This window comes from Prionailurus bengalensis, chromosome A3 (assembly GCF_016509475.1).
Source record: "Prionailurus bengalensis isolate Pbe53 chromosome A3, Fcat_Pben_1.1_paternal_pri, whole genome shotgun sequence".
Classification (NCBI taxonomy): Eukaryota; Metazoa; Chordata; class Mammalia; order Carnivora; family Felidae; genus Prionailurus; species Prionailurus bengalensis.
Window position 1 is genome coordinate 58,777,371 of NC_057354.1, and position 25,754 is coordinate 58,803,124.

At 39.3% G+C, this 25,754-nt stretch overlaps 1 protein-coding gene across 2 annotated transcripts in view; it reads left to right on the plus strand.

Moving 5' to 3' along the window:
• Nucleotides 1-25,754, plus strand: part of RNF149 (ring finger protein 149) — a 30,137-nt gene extending 4,383 nt beyond the window's left edge. Inside the window, exons 2-7 of one of the 2 annotated variants that reach the window (XM_043603135.1) lie at nt 7,669-7,919; nt 8,850-8,918; nt 14,792-14,874; nt 17,030-17,126; nt 20,448-20,646; nt 24,534-25,754. In XM_043603135.1, coding sequence (XP_043459070.1) covers nt 7,669-7,919; nt 8,850-8,918; nt 14,792-14,874; nt 17,030-17,126; nt 20,448-20,646; nt 24,534-24,577 — 743 coding nt within the window. In that variant the 3' untranslated portion in view covers nt 24,578-25,754. The remainder of the gene's footprint in view (nt 1-7,668; nt 7,920-8,849; nt 8,919-14,791; nt 14,875-17,029; nt 17,127-20,447; nt 20,647-24,533) is intronic. The other variant, XM_043603136.1, reaches the window with a different exon arrangement.

The following is a 25,754-nucleotide window of genomic DNA, read 5'->3' on the forward strand; positions in this document are numbered from 1 at the left end:
TTGCAAGGGTAACTAGAAGTCATTTTGACCAAGGTGAGTAAAAATTGGTACAGGTCAAATCATTAAAACAAAAGCTTTTATAGAGTATTGGCCTTAGTGTAGTTATTGTCAGTTAATAAATGGGATGATCTTGGGGATGCCTGACTGGCTCAGTTGGTAGAGCATGTGACTCTTGATCTTGGGGTAGTGAGTTTGAGCCCCATGTTGAGTGTAGAGATTACTTAAATAATCTTTAAGTAATAAATAGGATGACCCTTTAGCTGAAATCTTGACCTTTTAAAAATAGATTCATTCATTCATTCTGCATACAGTCCACATTCTGTTAACAGGTGTTTACTGAGTGCCAAGTACTGTCAAGGCTTCGAGCTATGTTTGAGGAAGGGGCCAGAGTTGGGATGGAGGGAGATGACAAAGATGTAGAAGCCCCTAGCGTCAAGGAAGATGTGCATTTTGCATTTGCAGAATATGGTAAATAGTTTTTTATAAATAATAAATTTTTGATGATGTTTAATGCTATACTCAAATGATCCAAAAATTTGGATTTGAATTAATGTATTTTGGTGCTGTAGGAAGACAGAAATGGCACCTCACAGGCACATAGAAGGTGGGATTAGCTGAGACAGTTCCCAGAAAGATTGAATTTTGAAGGACACGTTGATGGAGAAGGGTGTCTCTGGGTGTGTGTGGTAGGTGAGGTTGGACTACAGGACATTGTTGGTGGCAGGAATAGAATTGTAAAATGCTGATTTCCTGAGATAAAGTAATGCATTTAGGAACACTGCAAAGAGGTGGATAGTATATTCAACAAATACGAAATATTTTTGAGCAAGTCGAATTATCCAAAATGTAATTTTAAATTCCAAGGAAAGAATCAACATTTGTTTTTGTGTCCTGCCAACACTTCCTAGCCAACCATAAAAACATTTCTGTTTTGTGTAATAACTTCAAATTTCAGAAACATTTGCATTCATATTTGGTGTCCTGTTCCTCCTGCAAAGCAGTCCATAGTATTCTCCTTATTGGGGCATTTCAACTATATAAAAGGAAAGCCAATATTTGCATACAGAAACTCTTCTATAGGTCATCACTGTGTGATGCTGGGCTACAAAAACTAATAAATAAGAACAGGTAGTACTCGTCTAGTGAGAGAGAGAAACCTATAAAGAAATTGTGGTGGGTGTATAAAAAGCTGTGTCTAAGAGGCACTGATGCATTGCAGCCACAAAGGGGTAGGTGGTTCTGAGCAGCCTTGAGTTGAGCTTGTGCTGAATCAGAGATGTGACCAGGAGTTTCCTAGGTTGGGGGCAGAAGGTGGAGAGAGTATGGAAGTTATTAGAAAAAAAAAAAAAAAAAAAAGGACCTGAAACGTCCTGGGTTTCTTTTGCTGGAACTCTAAAATGTGTTTCTTGCTGCCTGAATCAGTTTTCTAGAACAGAAATCTAATCTACCACTTTAAATATTTCAGTAGTTCCCACCTCTATATAATTTCCTTTGGGAGGCAAAATGGTACACTAGACTCACATGTAAACTCTAGAATTTTGAACCCACTATTTTTTTTTTTTAAGGTTTATTTATTTATTTTGAGAGAGAGAGCAAGCACAAGCCGGGGAGAGGCAGAGAGGTAGGAAGAGAGAGAATCCCAAACAGGCTCCGCACTGTCTGCACTGACAGCACAGAGTTCACTGTGGGGCTGGAACTCATGAACCTTGAGAACATGACCTGAGCTGTAATCGAGAGTCAGATGCTTAACTGACTGAGCCACTCAGGCACCCCTGAACCCACTATTTCCCAAGATAGTATTTTTTTTTTGACCAAGTGGTAAGAGGAACATAGAAATTTGAAAGGAAATGGAAACATATGCAATTTTATTTTTGGCACAGAAGAGTTTTATATTATGGATAGTTTGGCTTGCTAAAGAGTACTGTGTTTGGTATTTACTATTTGACAAGTTTATGATCATGTTCTCTGTACACAGACCTTGTGCTAAGTAAGACAAAAATAAAACTGCCTTCAAGGAGTTTCCCTGTAATGGTGAGAGGTATAGATTCTTTGGGGAAGGAGGGGGATTGCACCAGGTGACATTTTTTTTACATAAGCATGATTGGTAGCAGTGTTAAGGTCTAGGGAAGAAAAATCTTGAGAGCTTTCTCTCCCCGGTCCCAAGTCTTTGAGCGTCTGTGCATCCTGTGAAGAAACAGAGGTGTTCAGTTTAGAAATAAGCTATGACTTGCTCTTTTGTGCCACTAAGGCTCTCTAGGATTGGCCTAGGGAGGAGGCAGTGCATCAGGAGGTAAGGGCAGGGCCGAATAAGGTGCCTGTGCCTGGCAGCCCTTGGGGTCATGCATTTTCACTGAGCTGCCCTGCTTCCAGTTCATCCCAAAAAAATGTCCCAGAAAAGTAAATCATGGGATAGAATGAATCTTCATTCTGAGTTTTATTAATTTAAAGTGGTTCCCAGAAGCAATCTTGCTGCTATAATTAGCATAGCAAATGGTTTAGCTGTCATCCTAGACACTTTTTTTTTTTTTAATGATTTCTTTTAACCCAGTGAACTGTTTTAGTTTCCTAGGTAAAAATTTTCAAGTAGATATTACAAGTGTTTTCAGTTCAGGTTATCCTTCTGATAATTGTTGTGTGTTAATAGCCCCTCCCTTTGAAAATTTTGGTGTCCTTGGTGCCTGGGTGGCTCAGTGGGTTGGGCGTCCAGCTCTTGATTTCGGCTCAGGTCATGATCTCACAATTCATGAGTTCAACTCCCGTGTCAGGCTCTGTGCTAACAGTGCAGAGCCTGCTTAAGATTCTCTCTCTCCTTCTCTCTCTGTCCCTTCCCTGCTCATGCATGTGCCCTCTCTCTCAAAATAAATAAACTTAAAAAAAAAATTTGGTGTTCGAGAACCTCTCTAATCTCAATTCATCTTCCACCTCTCATTCATTCATTCATTCATTCATTCATTTATTCAACAAATATTTATTAAACACTTTCTATGTGCCAGGTTCTATGTGAGGCACTGGGGATAGGAGATCAACAGGATAACCTTTACATATGCAGTAGTTGCCCCCCCCCCCCCCAACCCTTATCCATGGTCTCAGCTTCCATGGTTTCAGTTACCCACAGTCAACCTTGATCTGAAAGTAGATGATTCTCCTGACCTATGCTCAGAAGGTTAGTAGTAGCCTAATGTTAGGTCATCATGTCCACGTCACTCACCTCCCTTCATCTTATCATGTGGGCGTTTTACTTCATCACAAGAAGGGTGAGTACAGTATAAAATATTTTAAGAGAGACCACATTCATATAACTTTTTTGGCAGTATGTTATAATTGTTGTACTTTATTATTAGTTGTTCATGTCTTACTGTGCCTTATTTATAAATTAAATTTTACCTTAGGTATGTGTAGGAAAAAAGCATAGTATATATAGAATTTGGTGCTATCTGTGGTTTCAGACATCCACTGGGGGTCTTGGGATATATCCCTCATGAATAAGGGGGAGACCACTATATTTTTATCATTAACCAAATAGGCCCAGTCACCATCCCAAATAGGTTTTTATGGTGATTTCACAGCCTAGAAATCCCCCCTTCATTGTCTTGGTAAACTTTGCCTGTCCTTCAAGATGTAGTTCAAGTGTCCTCCCAGGGAAAGAGTTCTGTCCCACCTCAGACAAAATTATCACTTCATTTCTGTAGCTCTTTGTATTCTACTTTCATATTAAATAAGCAACAGTCAAAAATAGAAAAATTCTCATTCTCATTTTATGGCTGAATAAATACTCTCAGGGTAGATTCTCCAGACCTAGACAGTGGATAACAGTGAGATTTGAACCCAGCCTGTGAGGCTCTGAAGGCTGGGTCCCCCATGAGGAGAGGGTAGGGCAGACTTACTATGTGGGAGCTGGGTCTTCAGACCCAAGGATTGGCTTTTCCAGGCGGTGTATGACATTGAGCAGCTCTCAAGATTTCAGAACCCTCATCTGTAAAATGGTAATTTAACCTCTTTCTGCTGCATGTGAGATATAAATATGAAAGTGCTCCAAAGTTATTTTCCCCAGTTAACACAAAGAGCATTATGTCTGTACCAGAAGTTTTATGTGGCTGTAACCATAGCATAGAAACAGTTTTGTTTTCTGTATAAAACTTTTTAACTGAAATAGGTGCGTAGGGTTCATTAAACTGTTCTTTCTACTTGAGTCCATACTTGAAATTTTCCACCAAAGGGGGTTTATGAAAAAGGCTTTCTGCTTATAAGGTACCGTGTAATTACAAGTGGTATTACTATCATAATAATTGTTTCTGTAGTTGTCTTTCTCAGCTTTAGATGTTTGCTTTCCTGAAGGCAGGAAGTGCCTTCCCCCTTAGCGTGTCTCCCCAGTGATGACATGGCAGACTGTGTGAGTGTGGAGACCAGTACAGTTCTTGTTAAGTGACACTTTGAGGCCTGGGTCAGAGGATCGGCCTCCAGGCCGGAGCCACCTTAGAAGGGTGCCCTTCTGGTGTTTCAGTAACTAAATCTTGATGGCAGCGGGGGGGCCACAGTGGATTTGCTACAGATTCAGTTTCTCTGCAAAAGAATTGCGTTATAAATCAGTTTCGAAGCGATGCCAGAGAACATTCTTTATGTGTATTTTTAAAATTAGTTTTGAATAGGTAATATGTGCACATGATACAGAATTTTTACTGTGTCCAGCTCTTTCCCTACAGACATAGTCAGGGTCCCTAGACTCTGGGTCACATTCCAGAGGCAGTCTAAATTGATACGACATCTAGATCTTTCGTCCACATAGTTTGACATTTTGCTTTTTTCCTCTTTTGTCGTGTTGAGTCCTATCAGTGCTAACAGTTGCCGCCTCAGTCTGCACACATATCCTATATGTATTTATATAGGATTTATATAACTCTCTTCCTATTGATGGACGTTTAGATTGTGATACCATAAACTTAGAGAAAACAAATTTGACAACAAATATCTTTATAGATAGTTCCTGTATACATATACAAATAAGTTCCCCCCTGCAGTGTGCAGGCGTGCAGATTTGTGCTCACTCTTGACAATATAGAGGATCAAAACTTTTTGATCTTTGCCAATCATATAGACGCAGATGGTCCCCAACTTACCATGGTTTGATTTACGATTTTTTGACTTTATGATGGCACGAAAGCAATACACATTGAGTGGAAACCATACTTCAAATTTTGAATTTGGATTTTTTCCGGGGCTGGTGATGTGCCCTACAGTACTTTCTTGTGATGCTGGGCAGTGGCAGCAGCCCCAGCTCCTCCTACACCACACAATCACAAAGGTCAACAACCGATACAACCTTTCTGCACGCAGACCACCCTTCTGTTCAGTTTTGGTATTGTACTCAATAAATGACATCAGATAGCACTTTCTTACAGGCTTAATGTTAGAGGATTTTGCCCAACCTTAGGCTCTTGTAAGGTAGGCTTGGTTGAGTGTGATGTTCAATAAGGAATATTAAATGCATTTTCTGCTTAGGATATTTTCAACCTATGATAGGTTTTGAGGATGTAAACCCATCATAAGTTGAAGATCTGTTTAATGTTTTCATCTGTACCCTGACTTAATGTGTTTAAAACCCATTTGTTGGGGAGTGACGACAGAGGCATTTAGGTTTTCTGTTTAGGGTGATGGTTGCACAATTTTCGTGAATACACTCAAAACCACTGAATTGTGCACTTTAAAGAGGTGAATTTTGTGGCATATGAATTCTGTTCTCGCCGAAGCTGCTATGTAAAAAAAAGGTATTCATCTTTTCTGCAAACTGACTTCATTTCCTTTGTTTTTCTGTTGCTCTTTCTCTTCCAGGAAACTGTTTTCAGTCTTTGTTGTGTTATATGCCTTTTTTCCCCTTGATGACCATTTGCTCTTTTGATCTTGATTCCTTGATTTTGCTCTTTTCTTGCCACATGGAAAATTTTCATGTTTATATTTCCTCTTTTTTATATATTTAAATCTTTGATTTAGTTGGGACTTATTTTGCCATAAGTTGTGAGAAAGGGATGTAGCTTTTTTTCTCTCAGATAATACCCAATTTTCCCTATACTATTTTTTAAAAAGTAATCCATTTTACCCCAGTGGTTTAAAATAACATTTTTATCATATACTGAGGGTTTTTTTTTTATATATTAGAGTCTAATTTCTGGACTTTTGATTCTGCCCTGTTATTCTGGTTGTTTCCTGTGCTGCTACTACACTGTTTTAATTACTTTTATTATAAAGGTTTAGTCTGGGTTTTATTGTTTAAAAAGTTTTCCCAGTCAAAAGTTTTGCCCGATCATTCTTGATTGTTTTCCCCTAATGAACTTCAGAAACAGCACTTAAGGATTTAAGAATACTTAAATCTTGAGGGGGCCTCAAGGGGCACCTGGGTGGCTCAGTCAGTTAAGCGTCCAATTCAGCTCAGGTCATGATAGTTTGTGAGTTTGAACCCCACATCGAGTTCTGCGCTGGTATCACAGAGCCTGCTTGGAATTCATTCCCCGCCCCCCCCCCCCCCCCCGCCTCTCTCTCTCTGCCTCCCGTGTTCATGTACATACACACACACTCTCTCTGTCAACAATAAACATTAAAAAAAAATAAAGAATACTACTGATATTTTATGGTTATTATATTAATCTATAGATGGAATTCACCCATCTTTACCCATTCTTTCCTGTTATCATTATTATTATTATTATTGTATTATGTCTGCTCATGTCTTCGGACCAATGTTAAATAATAGTGATTATAGTAGAAATTCTCAGATGCCTCCTTGTGTTTAATAGGCATGCTTTGGGCATCATGTATTAATGTTCATAAGTGAAATTAGTCTGTATGGTTCTTTTGGTTTCACTCCCATGTTTGGTTTTATTCTCTAGAAATAATTTCTAGGGGCGCCTGGGTGGCGCAGTCGGTTAAGCGTCCGACTTCAGCCAGGTCACGATCTTGCGGTCCGTGAGTTCGAGCCCCGCGTCGGGCTCTGGGCTGATGGCTCAGAGCCTGGAGCCTGTTTCCGATTCTGTGTCTCCCTCTCTCTCTGCCCCTCCCCCGTTCATGCTCTGTCTCTCTCTGTCCCAAAAATAAATAAACGTTAAAAAAAAAAAATTCTTTAAAAAAGAAATAATTTCTAAACTTCCTTTTTAATTTTTTTAATCTGTGGAACAATTTTAGTACTATTGGTTTTACTTAAAGGTTTGGTGGTAGAATTCACCTGTGAAATTGAATGGCGCTCTTAACTTTTGGGGGTAGTTTTTAGAGACTTACTCTACTTCTTTATTTTTTTTTCAAGTTTATTTATTTTGATAGAGAGTGTGCCTGTGAGCATGAGCGGGGGAGGGGAGAAAGAGAACTCTAAGCAGGCCCCATACTGTTAGCACAGAGCCTGACTGGGGCTCAGTCTCATGAACTCGTGAGATCATGACCTAAGCCAAGATCTAGAGTTGGACGCTTAACTGACTGAGCCACCCAGGTGCCTTAAGACTTATTTTACTTCTAATGTAATCAGTCTGTTTTCTCTTTTGGGACCAGTTTTCCTTGAAAATTAAACATTTTTGGAAGTTTTGGGATGGTTATATGTGGACAGACTGTAGTATTCTTCTATTTCTCTTAACCTTTTTCTGTGTCTTATTTTGTGTTCTTCATATTGACTTTTTTTGTTCTTTCCTCCAGGAACAGGAAATATAGTGGTCATTATGGTTAGCTACCCAAAAGGAAGAGAAATTATGGATCTGGTGCAGAAAGGCATTGCAGTCAAAATGACCATAGGAGTTGGCACCCGTCATGTGCAGGAGTTCATCAGTGGTCAGTCTGTGGTATTTGTGGCCATTGCCTTTATCACCATGATGATTATCTCGTTAGCCTGGCTGATATTTTACTATATACAGCGTTTCCTATACACTGGCTCACAGTTTGGAAGTCAGGTAATTATGGATAATTCTTTTTAACTTTGCTTTTTAAAAGATAGCTCATAAATATTTCTCATATATATTGTCTTTAAGTTATATTTGAGGTTTTTTTTTGGACCATATTCTTAATTTCATTTTCACTCATACTGTTTAATTACTACACAACTTTTTGAAAATAACTTTTTAATTAGAATATATTAAATTTTCTGTTCTGTAGGATATTAAATACCTTTAAATGGGGTCACTTTTTGCATATTTTGCTCCTGCAGATACCCTCTTTGCCTTTTTCAGACATAAAGGGGTAATTAATAGGCCTGAGGTAGAGTGGACCTGGTTCTGTGTTTAAAATAAAAGAACACTGGGCCTGAAGGCCAGGAGCAGAGTGGGAAGGCCTTCCCGGCTTCCATTGTGGGGCAACTTTCAAGGCGGTTTTTCTGCAGAGAGACAGTGTCTCTGTCACAACAAAGAGGAGGGCAGTAAAAGAAGAGCCAGAGGCTTCCAAAGACAGGCCTTTGAATTTCATGCTTATCCTGTTGTCTTGAAAAGCCACCCTCTCTGGCTTTGGTAGTCGTCTGGCATCTGGTAGTTGTGTCTGGGTCATCTGGCACCTGCTGCATAGGAAGCCGCCTTCATTTTAGGGACAGACGTTAATATATTGATGAATATGTGGGGCCCCCATCCTCAGCTTACTCCTCTCTTGCCAACATTTAAACGTGAGAATTAGTTTCTTCTCCAGACATGGAGTTGAAAATCAGTATTCTTGATCAAACATCTCTTTAAGTTATATATGGCTATTTTATACATTAGGATGTAAATATTAGTTTTTGTTATTTTCATTGTAGTCATTCAACTTTGTTTTTTAAATGAAGCTTTTTCTATAAGCTTATGTAAATTTTTGAAAATAGTGACTTAAAATTTTTAATGATGATATTTTTCCTACCTAAGAGTCATAGAAAAGAAGCTAAGAAAATTATTGGCCAACTTCCACTTCATACTGTAAAGCATGGAGAAAAGGTAATATTTTCATGAGGTTTTTTTTGTTTGCTTCTCTTAAAGTATGTATCTGTTTATATGTCTAAGTAAAACTTTCCATTCTGTTAAACTCACCTTGACCATGTGGAGTTTTGGCTGGTTTGAGTTAGAACTAAGTTGCATACATGTTTCATTTTGGAGAAGGGTTGGCAGAAATACTCCTTTGCACATGTGAAGAGCCTTCCAGACCTGTGCCATCAGATAGGGTAGCCTTTAGTCATATATAGCTATTATAATTTAAAAGAATGAAATTGAACTTACAATTCAATTCCTGAGTCACACTAACTACATTCCAAATACTCAAATGGCCCCATTGGCTGGTTGCTACCATACTGGATAGGACCGGTATGTTCATTTGCTAAGAAAGTTCTTCCTGTTGGTCAGTCACAGATGACTCTAAGGAACCTAAAGAACTTCAAGTTCCGTTAGACTATAGACCTTTGATAGTTTAAATTCATTTCTGTTAAATCTGAGGCTGTGTATCCATTCTCTCTGATTCCCTTAATTGCAGGGAAAAAATACTGGGATTTGTGGAGAGGGGGAGAACAGATGTACTTAAAACTACTTTTTAAAAAAAGAAAACATTTTGACATGGCCAACATGAGACTGAAAAGGTCAAAATCATACCAGAGTTTTAAAGCATTTTTGGAATAGGACAGATCCTAATCTAGAACCTCAGATTCTAGAGGATTGATTCTTTAAAAGGAAAACAGTTGCTAATGAAGTAGTATTTACTTTTTTATTTGTCTGTCTTCTGTGCTGTAAAGTGTGGATAACCATGTTGACTTGTTGGTTGACTTGGTTGGTTCTGTTGTTTTTTGTTTTTGTCTTTGTTTTTGTTTTTATCATTTTTTAAAATTTTATTTTTTTAATTTACATCCAAATTAGTTAGCATATAGTGCAACAGTGATTTCAGGAATAGATTCCTTAATGCCCCTTACCCATTTAGCCCATCCCCCCTCCCACAACTCCTCTAGTAACCCTCTGTTTCTTCTCCATATTTAAGAGTCTCATGTCTTGTCCCCCTCCCTGTTTTTATATTATTTTTGCTTCCCTTCCCTTGTGTTCATCTGTTCTGTGTCTTACAGTCCTCGTATGAGTGAAGTCATATGATATTTGTCTTTCTCTGACTAATTTCACTTAGCATAATACCCTCCAGTTCCATCCACTTGGTTGCAAATGGCAAGATTTAATTCTTTTTGATTGCTGAGTAATGCTTCATTGTATATAGATACCACTTCTTCTTTATCCATTCATCCATCGATGGACATTTGGGCTCTTTCCATACTTTGGCTATTGTTGATAGTACTGCTGTAAACATTGGGGTGCAAGTGCCCCCTTCGAAACAGCATCCCTGTATCCCTTGGATAAATACCTAGTAGTGCAATTGCTGGGTCGTAGGGTAGTTCTATTTTTAATTTTTTGAGGATCCTCCATACTGTTTTCCAGACTGGCTGCACCAGTTTGCATTCCCACCATCCGTGCAAAAGAGATCCTCTTTCTCCGCATCCTCACCAACATCTGTTGTTGCATGAGTTGTTAATGTTAGCCATTCTGACAGGTGGGAGGTGGCATCCAATTGTGGTTTTGATTTGTATTTCCATGATGATGAGTGATGTGGAGCATTTTTTCATGTGTTGGTTGGCCATCTGGATGTCTTCTTTGGAGAAGTGTCTATTCATGTCTTTGCCCATTTCTTCACTGGATTATTTGTTTTTTGGGTGTTGAGTTTGATAAATTCTTTATAGATTTTGGATACGAACCCTTTATCTGATATGTCGTTTGCAAATATCTTGTCCCATTCTGTCAGTTGCCTTTTAGTTTTGCTGATTGTTTCCTTTGCTGTGCAGAAGCTTTTTATTTTGATGAGGTCCCTGTAGTTCATTTTTGCAGTTGTTTCCCTTGCCTTTGGAGACGTGTTAAGTAAGAAGTTGCTGTGGCCAAGATCAAAGAGGTTTTTGCCTGCTTTCTCCTCAAGGATTTTGATGGCTTCCTGTCTTACATGGAGGTCTTTCATCCATTTTGAGTTTATTTTTGTGTATGGTGTAATAAAGTGGTCCAGGTTCATTGTTCTGCATGTCACTGTCCAGTTTTTCCAGCATCACTTGCTGAAGAGACTGTCTTTATTCCATTGGATAGTTTTGCCTGCTTTGTCAAAGATTAGTTGGCCATACGTTTGTGGGTCCATTTCTGGGTTCTCTGTTGTATTCCATTGATCTGAGTGTTTTTATGCCATGTTTTTGTTTTTAAAGGTTTATTCATTTTTCAGAGATAAAGAAACAGAGCGTGAGTGGGGGAGGGGCAGAGAAAGAGGGAGACACAGAGTCCTAAGCGGGCTCCAGACTCCGAGCTATAAGCACAGGGCCTTATGCTGGGCTCAAACTCACAGACCATGACCTGAGCTGAGGTCAGACGCTGTGAGCCACCCAAGTGCTCCCCCCCCCTGTTTTTTCTTTTTTCTTACATCTCACCAAATTGTTGAGACTTCACTTATTCCACTCTCTCTTCCCCCTTCAAAAATAACCATACTTATTGTATGTATCTCTTCTGACCAACTTAAAGGTTTAAAACAAATAATACTCATTAGAGGCTCCTGGCTGCCTTAGTCAGTGCAGCATGAGACTTTGGATCTTACGGTTGTAGAGTCAAGCCCCACCCTCGATGTAAAGATTACTTAAAAATAAAATCTTTAGAAGAAGAAGGAGGGGGAGGGGGAGGGGGAAGGGAAGGAGGGCAAGGAAAACATAATACTCATTAAATATAGACCTTTGATTTTTTTTTAACTTTGGCTTCTGATATTAATGGGTTATTTAGAATATTAATATGGAGATACTCTTGGAATTACATCGTTGGCTGCCATTCTTTCCTTCATGCCTTAAACAGAACTAACAGTTGAATTTTAATAGTTTGTGCAGGGTACTGGTTTCTTCCCATGCAAATGTGTACTGAACAGAAAAAATTAAAAAATAAATAATAGAAGTTTCTCATGTCACAGCTTAGGTTTAGCACCTGATGTACAGATCACTGAGGGTCCTTGGGGAGAGAGTCTCCAGTGAAAGCCTGTGACAAACTGTACATGCATTAGATGTGGCCTGTTACTTGAGTAGCATGTAGTTTTATGTTCCCCTGAGAAAATGTCTTTTACTCCATAGCAGAAAGTCTCAGTCTATAAAATATGAGAAAACAGAGGCTTATATGTATAATATACTGAATTGAATCTTTGAGAACATAAGTAAATTGATATCCTCTTCCTATACAGAGCATATTTTAAATAGAACATTTTTGAAAATATGATTCCACTGTTTTTGAAAGTTGTCAAAATAGGGGCGCCTGGGTGGCTCAGTCAGTTGAGCGTCTGACTTAGGCTCAGGTCATGATCTCACCGTTCATGGGTTTGAGCCCCGTATCAAGCTCTGTGCTGACAGCTCATAGCCTGGAGCTTGCTTCAGATTGTGTCTCCCCTCTCTCTGCCCCTTCCCTGCTTATGCTCTGTCTCTCAAAAATGAATAAATGTTAAAAAAAAATTTTTTTTTAAGTTGTCAAAATAATGGTTAAAAAAGGATCCCTAGGGGCACCTGGGTGGCTCAGTCGGTTGAGCGTCTGATTTGGGCTCAGGTCATGATCTCATAGCTTGTGAGTTCAAGCCCCATGTCAGGCTCTGTGCTGACAGCTCGAAGCCTGGAGCCTGCTTTGGATTCTGTGTCTCCCTCTCTCTCTGCCCCTAACCCACTCACATTCTGTCTCTGTCTCTCTCAAAAATAAACTTTAAAAAAAATTAAAAAAAAAAAGGATCCCTAAATGGCCTGTGAGGTACATAAATGGGTTTTCTTTCTTTCTTACTTTCTTTTTTTTCTTTTTGTTTTTTGTTAAGTTTTATTTCTTTAATCTGTACACCCAAATGGGGCTCAGACTCACCACCCTGAGGCCGAAGAGTAGCATGCTTCTTCAACTGAGCCAGCCAGGCACCACATACATAGATTTTCTGATGATTCTGATTGAACTTGTACTGAAAAGTGTGTTTTCTTAAATCTACATCATGTCCAGTTCTAGAGACAGGTTTGTTTTCTAGTTTTTCTTTTCTTATGGGTGCATTCACAGTAATGTGTAAGCTGGCAAACCATTAGGGGCTTTAAAAATTATTTCATCATGGGGCACCTGGCTAGCCCATTGGCTAAGCGTCTGACTCTTGATTTTGGCTCGGGTCATGATCCCAATGTTCGTAAGATTGAGCCCCACATTGGGCTCTACACTGACAGCATGAAGCCTGCTCGGGATTCTTTCTCCCTCTTTTCTCTGCCCTTTCCTTGTGCACATGCTCTCTTCTCTCTCATAAAATAAATAAATAAACTTAAAATAAATTATTTCATTACTTTTGCATGGCATATGATAAAACAAGTGATAATATTTACTTTAGTGGTACCATACCATTTTAAATGTTAAGAAATTTTCATATAATCTTTGATAATAATAATCAGTTTTTACTGCTTGCTTGCTAGCAAGTGATACACATGGCTCAGTGTATTTTTAAATAATTACATAAGGACAGGGTAGCCATGTTCCCATACAATCCACTTGCTAAAGTTGCAGCTACATGCAGACACTGGTTGTAATTTCTGAATCTATCCCGGAACCAAAGAGAGTCTCATTGGCCTGTCTTGGGTCAGATGACCACTCTGGCCATGCCTGCTTTGGTTGATTAGTTGAGGCCAGGTGGTTTAATATGGGGGGTACCCTGGGAAACGGGGGGAAAGCTGATACCACCAAAAAGGTCTGTGATTCATAGATTCTTAGAAGTGGAAATTTTGTCACAAGACTTTTCCTCTCCAGCACATTTTATTTCTTTTTGCCTTTGTTAATTTGATGGATGAAGAACAGTAATTGAGGGGTGCTTGGGTGGCTCAGTCAATTAAGCGTCTGACTTTGGTTCAGGTCATGATCTAATGGTTCATGAGTTCAAGCCCCATGTCAGGCTCTGTGCTGACAGCTCAGAGCCTGGAACCTACTTCAGATTCTGTGTCTCCCTCTCTCTCTCTGCCCCTCCCCTGCTCACACTCTGCCTCTCTCTCTCTCAAAAATAAATAAACACAAAAAAAATTAAAAAGAAAAAAAACAGTAATTGACTTTAATCTGTGATTCTTTTATCATTAGTGAGGTGAACATTTTCAGATATTTGGCCATTTGTTTCTCATTTACAAGTTGAAACCATGTTCTTTAGCAAGTTCTAGTGAATTTTTGTTAGTTTTTAATGATTCTAGAAATGAGTATCTTATTGGATTTTAATCCTCTTTTTTTTTTAATTTTTTTTTTTCAACGTTTATTTATTTTTGGGACAGAGAGAGACAGAGCATGAACGGGGGAGGGGCAGAGAAAGAGGGAGACACAGAATCGGAAACAGGCTCCAGGCTCTGAGCCATCAGCCCAGAGCCTGACGCGGGGCTCGAACTCACGGACCGCGAGATCGTGACCTGGCTGAAGTCGGACGCTTAACCGACTGCGCCACCCAGGCGCCCCTTAATCCTCTTTATAAGTTTTACATTTGAAAAATAACTTACCATTGTAAAGCAAGCATGTGCATTTATTTCCATAACCCTTAAAACGTGAACGTTAAAGACACATGAACACTCCCCTAGTAGCTAAAAACTGTTGGTGTCTGATTAGGTAGACAATGACATTTTTTCCTTTTCAGGCAGCTTCTGTAAAAAATCTCTGGACAGTGGGGAAAAGATTGTGTTTAGTTTCCGGCTGCACCCCTGTAGTATAGAATTGGTCATTGTTTTAGCCAGGATGTGGTGAGTTTTACTAAGCATAGACCGTGTAGCAAGGATGCAGTGAACTCTTTTCTTTCCTCTTTACAGGGAGTCGACGTTGATGCAGAAAACTGTGCAGTGTGTATTGAGAATTTTAAAGTGAAGGATGTTATCAGAATTCTGCCATGCAAGTATGTCCTTGTTACTTCCTGAGACGCTGCAAACTACCCACTATGTTTCAGGTTTCCGACAAAAGTGTTAACGTGTTTTTTTATGATGTAAGGATCTTGCTATCATGTGATGATCTTGTGATCGTCTCATCTTTTAGGAAGAAAGCTGGAGCCTTCGAGGCTCCTGGATTTGGATTATATTGCCTTCAAATTGCTTAGGACACTTCAGGTCCTAAGACAGACCCATTATGTATCTTTGATTGGCTTCTAGTCTAAAGCACGGCTTCATTAGGAACCTGGGAATCCCATCCCACATTTAGCCATGCAAGATATGCTGTGTCGGAGTAAGGAGACTGAAGCATGACTAGTGAAGGACCCCAAGGGGGGCGGCCAGGAATAGTTAGCAGAGAGTCGATTGGGGAGGGCAGTGGTCTGCTATTATTTGCACGCTGGGGTGTAAGGCTTTAGGTAGGTTCTGCCAAATAAATATTTCTTGCTTTAGGTATACTAGGGGCTTTGCTTTAGCAATGGGAAGTCAAGCTTTCCTTTTTTTTTTTTTTTTTAAATTAAATAATGGGATACTTTATTGATAACCATTTAGAAGAATGGCTGTTACCAGAAAGATGTACAAAATGGCAATATACTTTAGAGTCTGATCAGTTTTAATTATACTTCTCACCTATTGGAGAAATAGGTCAGAAGTTAATATGTAATTATGGTTTGCTTTGTGTTTACAAAGTACTTCAGTATTTATATATAAGTACTCTATAGTAGGTTAAGTTCTCAGTAATTCTGTAGAGAAAACAAATAAATATCAGAATAACAAAAGTTTCCAGAATAAAGATTGCTAACTTCAGTTTGCAGGCTTTTATATGAGGTTGGTGTGGTGGGCACTTAATGTATTGGGTCAGTATGTCCTGTAGAAAGTTATTAAAATCAGAAAGGATTTTTACCATAGGATGCTTTAGGGCCAGTCTTTCTGACTTAAAAATAATGCTTGGGATACAGCACAAGTGAGCGGCCTGAGGCTCACTTCCTTTGTGACACCAGATCTGTCCTGATAGCTGAGCTGGGTTTCATACTTGACCCTCACAAGCAGACATGTTGCATGTGCACATTTCCTGATCTCCTGATCTGGGGTTTTTACTTGTTTCTCCCCATTTTCTCCCATGCTTTATTTAACAGATTTCGCAATAAAGCCAACATGTTTCCTTTGTGTTTCTGTAAAAATCATTCCATTGGGTCAGTCAGCTTCAGTTTCAATTTGAGGATGGAAAGGACAGAAGACAAGCTGGGCTAGACTGTATTCTGTAATTAAGTTCTTTTATCTTTAACTGCGCTGTCAGACTTCTGTATGAAGAAGAGGTCTTCAAACAACAGCATTAATAGTGATAACAGTTGCTCAGTATTTTCTGTGCCCAGCACGGTTGTAGGCACACTGCATGTCGGCTGCTGAGAACAGCCTGGGGTGTAGATACAGAGAGGTTGAACAGCTGGTTCAGACTGCCAGCATCACATCACACAGTGGTCACTGGAGCCATGGGTACTGTATCCATTCTCCTGACTCTGTATCTTCACCATGTATAGAAGGCAGATTCACCAGGTAGGAGGCAAAGGGAGCCAACTAAGACAAATCAGTAAAAGAAAATACTAGGCAGTTTTTCTTTTTTTCTCTTTTTGATTCTGAAAGTGATCATTTTAGAAAAACATGGAGTATACAAAAACACGGTTAAGACAAATTAAGTGCTTTCTTTTAAGCCTACAATCTAAGACGATCTGTTTATATTTTGCTGTATTTCCGTTTGATTCATTTCATGAACTTCTATAAGATACTCTGAGTTCAGGATAAGCTTTTTGCTGTTGGTTTACTTATGCCACATTTATTCCCAAAAGGCTTTTAAGTAAGTTACAGGGGCACATAAAAATATAGCCTAGCATGAAGCAAAAATAAACCGTGCTGTTTTTGTGGAGTGAAGGGAAAATTTCCCTGTAAGTTCCAGATTCTGTTTAACATGGGAAATAGAATAGATAATGACATAGAATAAGTGAATAGACTAGAATGTTGATTTGAAGTTGTTTAACTTGTTCTGAGAAGGTGAGTTAGTAGAATGTGTTGTTTCCTTAATAAGATATAAACATTTATTTTAAAACATTAACACATACTTAATTTTTTTAGGCATATTTTTCATAGAATATGCATTGACCCATGGCTTTTGGATCACCGCACGTGTCCAATGTGTAAACTTGATGTCATCAAAGCCCTGGGATATTGGGTTTGTTACATTTTTGTTTATATTCAATCTCTGCCCCGGTTCTTCCTGAGTGATGCGATTTCATTACTGACCAGAGGCAAGAGGAACGGATTAAGTGCTCCTTCTAACATGTTTGTGGTTCTCTGAAGAAATTTTCCTCGTGATTAAAAATGCATTTTTAAGACATCCCAAAAAATTAATGAACTGCTACCTTTGCAGTTATAGACTAATACGGCCAGATGCTTCCCCCCAGAGAGTTTGTAATTGCTTAGAGCAATGACCTTTGGTATGCTGCCCTGCAGACTATATATATGCTCATCAGTGTCATATAAACAAGAATTATAAAGTTTGAAATGAAAGGAGCCTCCTACATTTTCTGGCTCAAGGCACACATGTTACATATGAGGAAACTGAAGCCAACACTCCTTGACACAAGGCCTCAGATTCCTGGCTTTCGAAACCAAATCCTGCTGGGGAAATTGGTCCCGTGTGGAATTTGCTCTGTCAGTTTGTGGTACTCAGGTGGTCGTAGGACCTTCCTCAGAAAACAGAGACATGAGGGCAGAGTGAAAGGGGGTGCTTCATCGTAGCCAGCCATGTGCTGAGGGCCTTATGTACATTATTACATGCAGTCCTGAAGGCCGCTCTAAGAGGTAAGTACTATTTCTCTAATTAGGAACTTGAGCTTAGAGAAGCCAAGTAGCTTGCTTAGGTCACACAGCTAGTTACTGGGGAATCAGCTTTCAGACACCAGCTTGCTTAATTCTTGGGTATAAGCTTTTAACCAGTAGTCCCACCCAAAAGGGGAGACATAGGGGGAAAAAAAACAGATTTCTCTAGATTGCTGTATTTTTAATTATTTTTAGAGTCTTCGTGTAATGTATTGTCTTAAAATATTCTTGATTGTTAAACAGTAAATAATTTTGAAATACTCATCTCTGGAAGAAGTCATTTAAGTATCAAATAAACTTCTTGTATTGCTAAACATTTTTTTTTAGAAAACTTTATAGTGTTTATGGTAGAGCTAGAGACCACAAGGAGGTTTTTCATGCACCTTACAGCCATAATAGTCCTCGAGGTACCCTGTCATCTTCTAGCTTAGTGCGCCTTAGAAAGATAGTTGAGAGCCTGCTGCCTTAATTACTACTGTAATTTTATGTGAATTATATTTTTCAGTGTGAGTCCCAGAATGCCCTCACCATAGGTACACAGAAAGAGCGGGGGGGGGGGGGGGGGGGGGGGTTGGTCAGCATTCAAGACCTGTCTTATTGAAAGAAAACTTCACCCGCTTTAATGTCTAGAAATTTTGTCTTTCCTCTAGAATTTCTATAGTTTATAGTTTTTAATAATGATGGCTCTACTTAGCAGGGCATAACATGCTTTCTTAGTGAACTTGAAACTTAGTGAACTGAGCCTGTAGCTCAGACAAGAGAGTGCACTTTCCTAGGATTTTAACCAATACAATACAGGGAGCTTGACAGATGTTTTTCTTGGCAAAGGTTTCCTTTTTCCTCTTTTCCTTCCTGTCTGGCCCCATACTGTCAGTGCAGAGCCCGACACAGGGCTCATCCTTGCAAACCATGAGATCATGACCCGAGCCAAAATCGAGTCAGATGCTCAACCGGGTGAGCCACTCAGGTGCCCCCTAAAAGTTTTTATAAAGATATTTCGCTAAACTTAGCACTGAGACTTTAATCATTGTGAGTTTTGTTTTGGGAAATATATCTACGTATATATATTTGTTAAAATGTTAATTTCAGAAAGCTTGAGTATGTCCTCAGAAAGTAATTTTTTTTTGAAGAACAGAAACCTATAGTAAGAGATTAACTTGTCTTGCCCTTAGTTTTTACTTTTTGGATGAATGTGCCGTTTTCTTTAAACCCTGTGGCCCGTCCTGCACTGGGTTTCGTAGGTATGACACTCTCATATGGTAATGACTGGTAAGAGAGCTGCTGTCAGTCCTTCACATGGACTTGGGAGGTGGTCCTTTCATTTGCAGTTGTAACCTCCTGGATGGGCCATTTGTCACTCTTGTTTTCATTCATTCAGCAAGCATGTATCAAAGGAGCACTCTTTCAGGTGCTAGATCGAAACTTGGGGAGACAAGACAAGTGAGACGCAGCCCTTCTGCCTGTGGGCTCTTGGGGATTTCACTTTCTGGACTTTGGGGGCCAGGGGACACACCCGTGCACAGTGCAGCAGAGGATGTATGTTTGAAGTGCTGAGGAGCATGGAGGAAGGAGGAATTTACTCCACCAGGTGGAGTGGGGAGATAAGAAGGTGGTATTTTAAGAGGGGAGTCTGAGCCTGGTGTTAAAGAGTTTGTCTGACCGATCACTATATTGCAGATAGGGGTATGACCGTGTGGGCTTTGAGACTGGCAGGTAGTCCAGTTTGTCAGGCACTTCAGTAACTATCTGGGGAAACAGATAAGGGTGGGCTGGGTGGGAGTTTGGACTTTCTAGCAACTCAGTAGGATTCGTGGTTTGCTGTGTCGGGAGTCTCAGTTACCAGTGACGAGGAGTCTGTGTGCTGTGTTGTTCAGGAGGGCAGTTCTAGAACCCTGTGGAGTGGCAGTGGGAGCAGCGTGCCAGCCGTGCCCTTGACCCCGAGAGCCCAGTGAGGGAGGTGCAACAAACACCATGTTCTCACGTAAAGCCCAGGCTCACAATAAACCCAAAAGCCACCACTCATTTACCAGGTGACCTAGTGGTTTCCTCTCTCACAACATGGCCTGACTCTGGTATTAATCAGAAAGGTATCTGGATTAGCCTCCATGTAAGACCGGGCTGTCACTTTCATGGTCCTGTTCTTTAAAGCAGCGCACGGGAGAGTTGAAGGTAGACTGAGAGCCAATAGACACTGCCCTCAGGGAGCCACAACTGATTGTTTTTAAGTGAACTAAATGCAGTCTGAAGCCCTCTGTTTTCAGATACTGTATTCTTCCCCCAAACCCTGGTGCCTGCGCTAAGTCAGTACGACAGTTAGAGGCAGTAATCCGAGCTCACGGCCACAGCCAGGCTGATTCACACCCTCTGTCCAGGAAGCAGGGAAAATGCATCTATGACAAAGCTTCACTTACTGTCAATAAAGAATTTAAAGGTGGCATTGCTTACGTCAAGGTGGGAAATGGTTTTTAAAATAAATACCGTTTAGGTCTTAGCTGCTTATTGAGAAGTAATTAATTTTCTGATGTTGCTAAATAAAGAAGACATTAATTAATGTTCTTGCCTGATCCTGTGTATAAAAATATTCCGTATGGATTATGCCTAATCATTAGGAGATGATAGATAAGCTTTGAATGTGTTACCCAGACAAGGTATTTTCTTTTCTTCTCTCAAGGGAGAGGTGGAGGATGTGCAGGAGATGCCCGCTCCAGAATCTACCCCTGGGAGTGTTTTGGCTGCAAATTTGAGTATTACTCTACAAGAGGAGGACAGAAGCGAGGGGAACAATTTACCATCCTCTTCCACTAGTGAGTCTGCACTGCAGTGTGATGCCGGCTTTAAAGAAGATGCAGGTGAAGACACAGCCTTACTAGGTAAGTGCCTTCCAGGTTATAAAACAATGTTGCTAGCAGTTAGGGAACAAAATGAAAAAATACATAAAATGCAGAAAAACATAAAGGAAAAATAGAAACTGTGATCCCACACCTGGAAATACCATTTTAACATTTTGATAAATAGCTTTCCAGATGTTTTTCTGTGTTTAATCACATATCATTTATGTGCTGTTAGGTAGCCTGTTTTTCTCTTAATGTGTGCAGCTCTTTTCTGTATCAATAGGTGCATGATTCTGTGTGGCTGTGTAGTATTACAGTTTAGATTCACTGTAATTTCTTTAAACCGCACCCTTTTGGCGACTTTATTTTTAACACTCAGAAATCACTGTGTAGGGGCACCTGGTGGCTCAGTCAGTTAAGCATCTGACTCTTTTTTTGTTTTGTTTTAATGTTTATTTTTGAGAGAGAGAGATCCAGCCCCACATCGGTCTCTGCACTGACAGTGCAGAATCTCTCTTGGGAATCTCTCTCTCCCTCTCTCCCTCCCTCCCCCCCCCAAGAGCTTGAGTGTTCTCAATCTCTCTCTCTCTCTCTCTCTCTTCCTCAAAATAAATAAATAAACATTGTTTAAAAAGTAAAAAAAAAAGAATTTATTATGCATATACCCTCACCACTTAGATGTCTGATTATTTCTTGTCATTCTGAGAGAGGAGACAGAGTGAATTGCATTTTTTTTAATTACTAATGAGGTGACCTTCTTTTACATATTTGTTGGTCATTTTTATTCTTTCAGGAGTTGCCTGTTTCATCCTTATTTTTCTCTGGAGAAACTAATTTTTTCATGTTGCTTCTAAGAGTTCTTTGATCTTTGTCATATGTATGACATATATTTCTCCCCCAGTTTGTCTATCCTTTGACTGGTTGGTATATTTTGCTAGTAGAAATGTTTAATTGTTCTCTAGTCCCAACATATGTTCATGATTCTGCCTTTGATAGCATACTAACTTGGGAAGGTCTTCCTTATCTCAGGATTATAAATATATTAACCCATATTTTGCTAATATTTGTGGTTTTGTATTTTACATTTACATTTTTAATCCACATAGCTTAACGGAAGGTTTAACCTATTTTTCCCCAAAATGTTTAACCAGTTGTCCCAATATTTAGTGAATTCTAATCATTTTAGTGAATAATAATTATATATGTTTTGATATTGGCAAGGCAAATTCTTTCACCTTTATTCATTTAAAAACATTTCTGGACTATTCTGCATTTTTCTAAAAAATTAAAACTACTCTGCCGAGTGAAAATTTTTATTATAATCGAACTTATTTTAACTGGGAAGAATTGGTGCTTCCAATTTTGAATTTTTCCATACGGGAAGAGGAAACATCTTCCCAAATCAGTAAAACTCAAACTGAATCAGTTTTATGTTTGGCTATGAAGCAAAAATAAACAAATACTAGAACTTAGGTTTTAAACCAGTAGCCAAGGACGAAGAGCACACTGTGGAAGAGAAGGAAAAACCCATTTCCAAGCATTGGAATGCAGAAAGGACATTCTCCCAGGCGGCTCCCTGGTTGCCTGCTGGGATGGACCACCTTTAGGATCCATCCCGTCCGGTTGAGCCCAAGTGCGTGCCAGTGTCATTTTTGCCATTGCCTTCAGTCTCCAGAAAAAAAAACTAACTTTCCTTTCTCTAGTACTTGACCACCCTTGAGATAGTTCAAAGGCCGATAAAGACTCTCCCTAAGCGTCCCCCACGTTTTCCTGCACTCTTGTTATCTGCCGTGCATTGGTCTGTCAGCATCTCCTCTCCCCTCTTAGAAGTAGGATATTATTGGGGCGCCTGGGTGGCGCAGTCGGTTAAGCGTCCGACTTCAGCCAGGTCACGATCTCTCGGTCCGTGAGTTCGAGCCCCGCGTCTGGCTCTGGGCTGATGGCTCAGAGCCTGGAGCCTGTTTCCGATTCTGTGTCTCCCTCTCTCTCTGCCCCTCCCCCGTTCAAGCTCTGTCTCTCTCTGTCCCAAAAATAAATAAACGTTGAAAAAAAAAAAAAAATTAAAAAAAAAAAAAAAAAAGAAGTAGGATATTATCATTTGAAATAGTGCATAGTGTAAACTACAAGTGCAAGTATACAACAAAAACAAGAAAAGATCAAATCCAAATGTAAGTTAATTAGGAAAATGCAAATTGAAATAGCAGTAAGATATCACTTTCCAGTGTTCAAACGAGAAAAAAATTCAAAAGACAGCTAACATTTATTGCTGGCTGGGATGCAAGAAATGGGCATTTCCATACATTGTGCTATAAATGTAAGTTGTTATGGCCTTTTTAAAAAAAATTTTTTTTAAACATTTATTCATTTTTGAGAGACAGAGCATGAGCGGGGAAGGGGCAGAGAGAGGGAGACACAGAATCTGAAGCAGGCTCCAGGCTCTGAGCTGTCAGCACAGAGCCCAACATGGGGCTTGAACTCACGAACTGCGAGATTATGACCTGAGCCGAAGTCGGACACTCAACCGACTGAGCCACCCAGGCGCCCCCTGGCCTTTTTGAGTAGCCATGTAACAACATCTATTAAATTAAAAATACACAGTCTTTGAATTTGATATTTCATCCTTGGAAATGTATTCTATACAAATAAAATCACCCCTACACACACACACACACACACACAAAAAGAAATAGTGCATAAAAATAAAAGTGGAAAAAGAAGCTAGGTTATAAAACAACAGGATGTTAGATACATTCTGAAGAAGCTGGGCCCACTCCCCACACCTGCCTTTTGTGTGTGTGTTTGCTTTCTTCTTTTTTGTTTTTTGTTTTTGTCCTTTTTTATTTTTAATTTCCAAGTATTTCTTCACGAGTAAATTGACAGGTAAATTTAAATGTTCATATTCTTTCCACCTTATCATTGTACCAATATAATTTGAGAAATATTAAATTGGAGAAATCTATTCTTTTTTTTAAAAACAAGTTGAGAGAGAGAGAGGACATGCATGCACACAGGGAAGGGGCAGAGAAAAAGGGAGAGAGAGAGAAAGAGAGAATCCGAAGCAGAGCCTGACACAGGACTCAAACTCCTGAACCATGAGATCATGACCTGGGCCAAGAGTTGGACGCTTAAGCGACTGAGCCACCCAGGTACTCCCAAGAAATCAGTTCTTTTAAGCAGGTACTAGTACTTCCAGAATAAAATGTGGCTTCACTTAAAGTTGAGAAAACATTTACTAGGCTCTTCGGAGCAACTAGAAATAAAATGTGGAACTTACTAATGATAGACTACTCGCTAGAGACTGTGTTTCCCTGGTGAGTACTCCTTCTGTTGTCCAGTTGACCTTCTTGGCTCTGACTGTAGGTGAGTTGAAGTATTTGATTCTGTATTTAAGGAAGTACTCTATTCCTGTAAGAAACCTTCTGACTTTGAACCACCAGTTCCTTTTCCAAGATAGTTTAATGTCTCTGTGCCCATGTTTCATCATCTGTAAAATGAGCATAATAACATCCTAATGCTTACCTCACAGAGTCACATATATAACACAGGAAATGCTCTCTGTTGTTTTTGTGGGCAGTGACACCACCATCATCATCATCAGATGTCGTCATAGCTGTCTGGTTTACTTTTGAAAACATACACTAGTTCACCAACTAAAAGACTGCATCCTTTTTTTAATAGCACCATGTTGGTTAAAGTAACATTGGTTAAGCTAATGTGAGAAAACTTCTCACACTCTGTGTGAGGAAGATGTTTGTATAGTTTTTTTGCTCTCTGGAATGAGTTGCCAATTTTACATGTAGGTTTTATGTACATTTTTTTGTAATTTGTTGCTTGAATTATAGTCTCCAAATGAGTCACAGTGCTTCTGTAATTGAAGTTTAGAATATGCTAAGTGGCTGACATTGGCTTTTGTTGCTTCATTGTAGAAATGGGCAGGAGCGACCTTGAACATGGAAGGCCCGTCTCCTAGCACACATCCTGGTGAACGCGTCACGGACAGAGCTTTGACTTCAATTAAAGGACTTTTTTTTTTTTTTTTTTTTTTTTTTACTTCAGCACATAGTTTGTATATTTGAAAATAATGTACATTCTTTTACCTTTCAGGTTCTGATTTGATACACAAAGGGCTAAGATATTTTATTCTTAAAGAGATGTTTTGATTAGTCTTAATATATTTATCTACTAAAATATATCATTTATGATAAACAGTATGTTGTTTTGGACTATTACAGAGGAGACCACTAGGAAGGCCCTCTAAAGGGGGTGGCAGGGGGAGGTTTTTCTGAATACTACTAGACTAGCTACCACGGTACTGTACAAATGGGATTTTGTTTCTCAAGGATGGCTATAGACTGAGCAACTGAATTTAGACTAGTGGAAGTGGAATTGTATAATTCACTTCAGTTATTGATCACGAGTTTTCCTTGGAGGAAAGGCTTTTCTAGAGCATTAAACTTATAAATGAGATCTGAGAAATCTACAGCTTTCTCAAACCTCCGTGTTATTATATAGACTTTGAAACCTACGAACACCTTTTTATTGTTCTCTCTTCGGAATTATAGGAAAAGCGTTAGGTGACTTTAGGATTTGCATTTTCCCTTTTTAATCCCTAATTGCTTGTGATACCTTAAAGGAGAGGGAAATTTGTCCATTTTTTCTACAAATGAAAAGCTAAGATCCTTCATCACACATGAGCAGTAAGTTCTTCATTGCCTTAAGGAAATCGAGCAGGCAGAGTTTTTTGTAAATGATGACTGTATTAGTTCCAACTACAATTTAATCTTTACAATTAAAAGGATGGAGAACTTTGTTTCTGTTACAAAGTAAGCAGTTTACTTGATTGATTTAAAGATCATGATCTCGTGTAATCATCTATCCTTTTTATTCTTGGCTGTTCTCACTTGTAGGTTGAAAGCGGCAGGTGAATGTAAAGCTTTTGGAGACTGCACTCTTAAATTTTATAAAATTATTAAGTAAAAACGCACACTTTCTGCTCTCCTCTCCCTTCTTGGAGGTGGAAGTTGAGGAGGGTGAGGGAGAGTTATTTTTTTAAAACTTGAAACTGTTGTCCTTTGTTGCTTCTAAGTTAGTTGTGTGTATCTTTATTTTGTGAGTAAAAATAAAGGTCTGTTTGGAGTTTTAAAAAA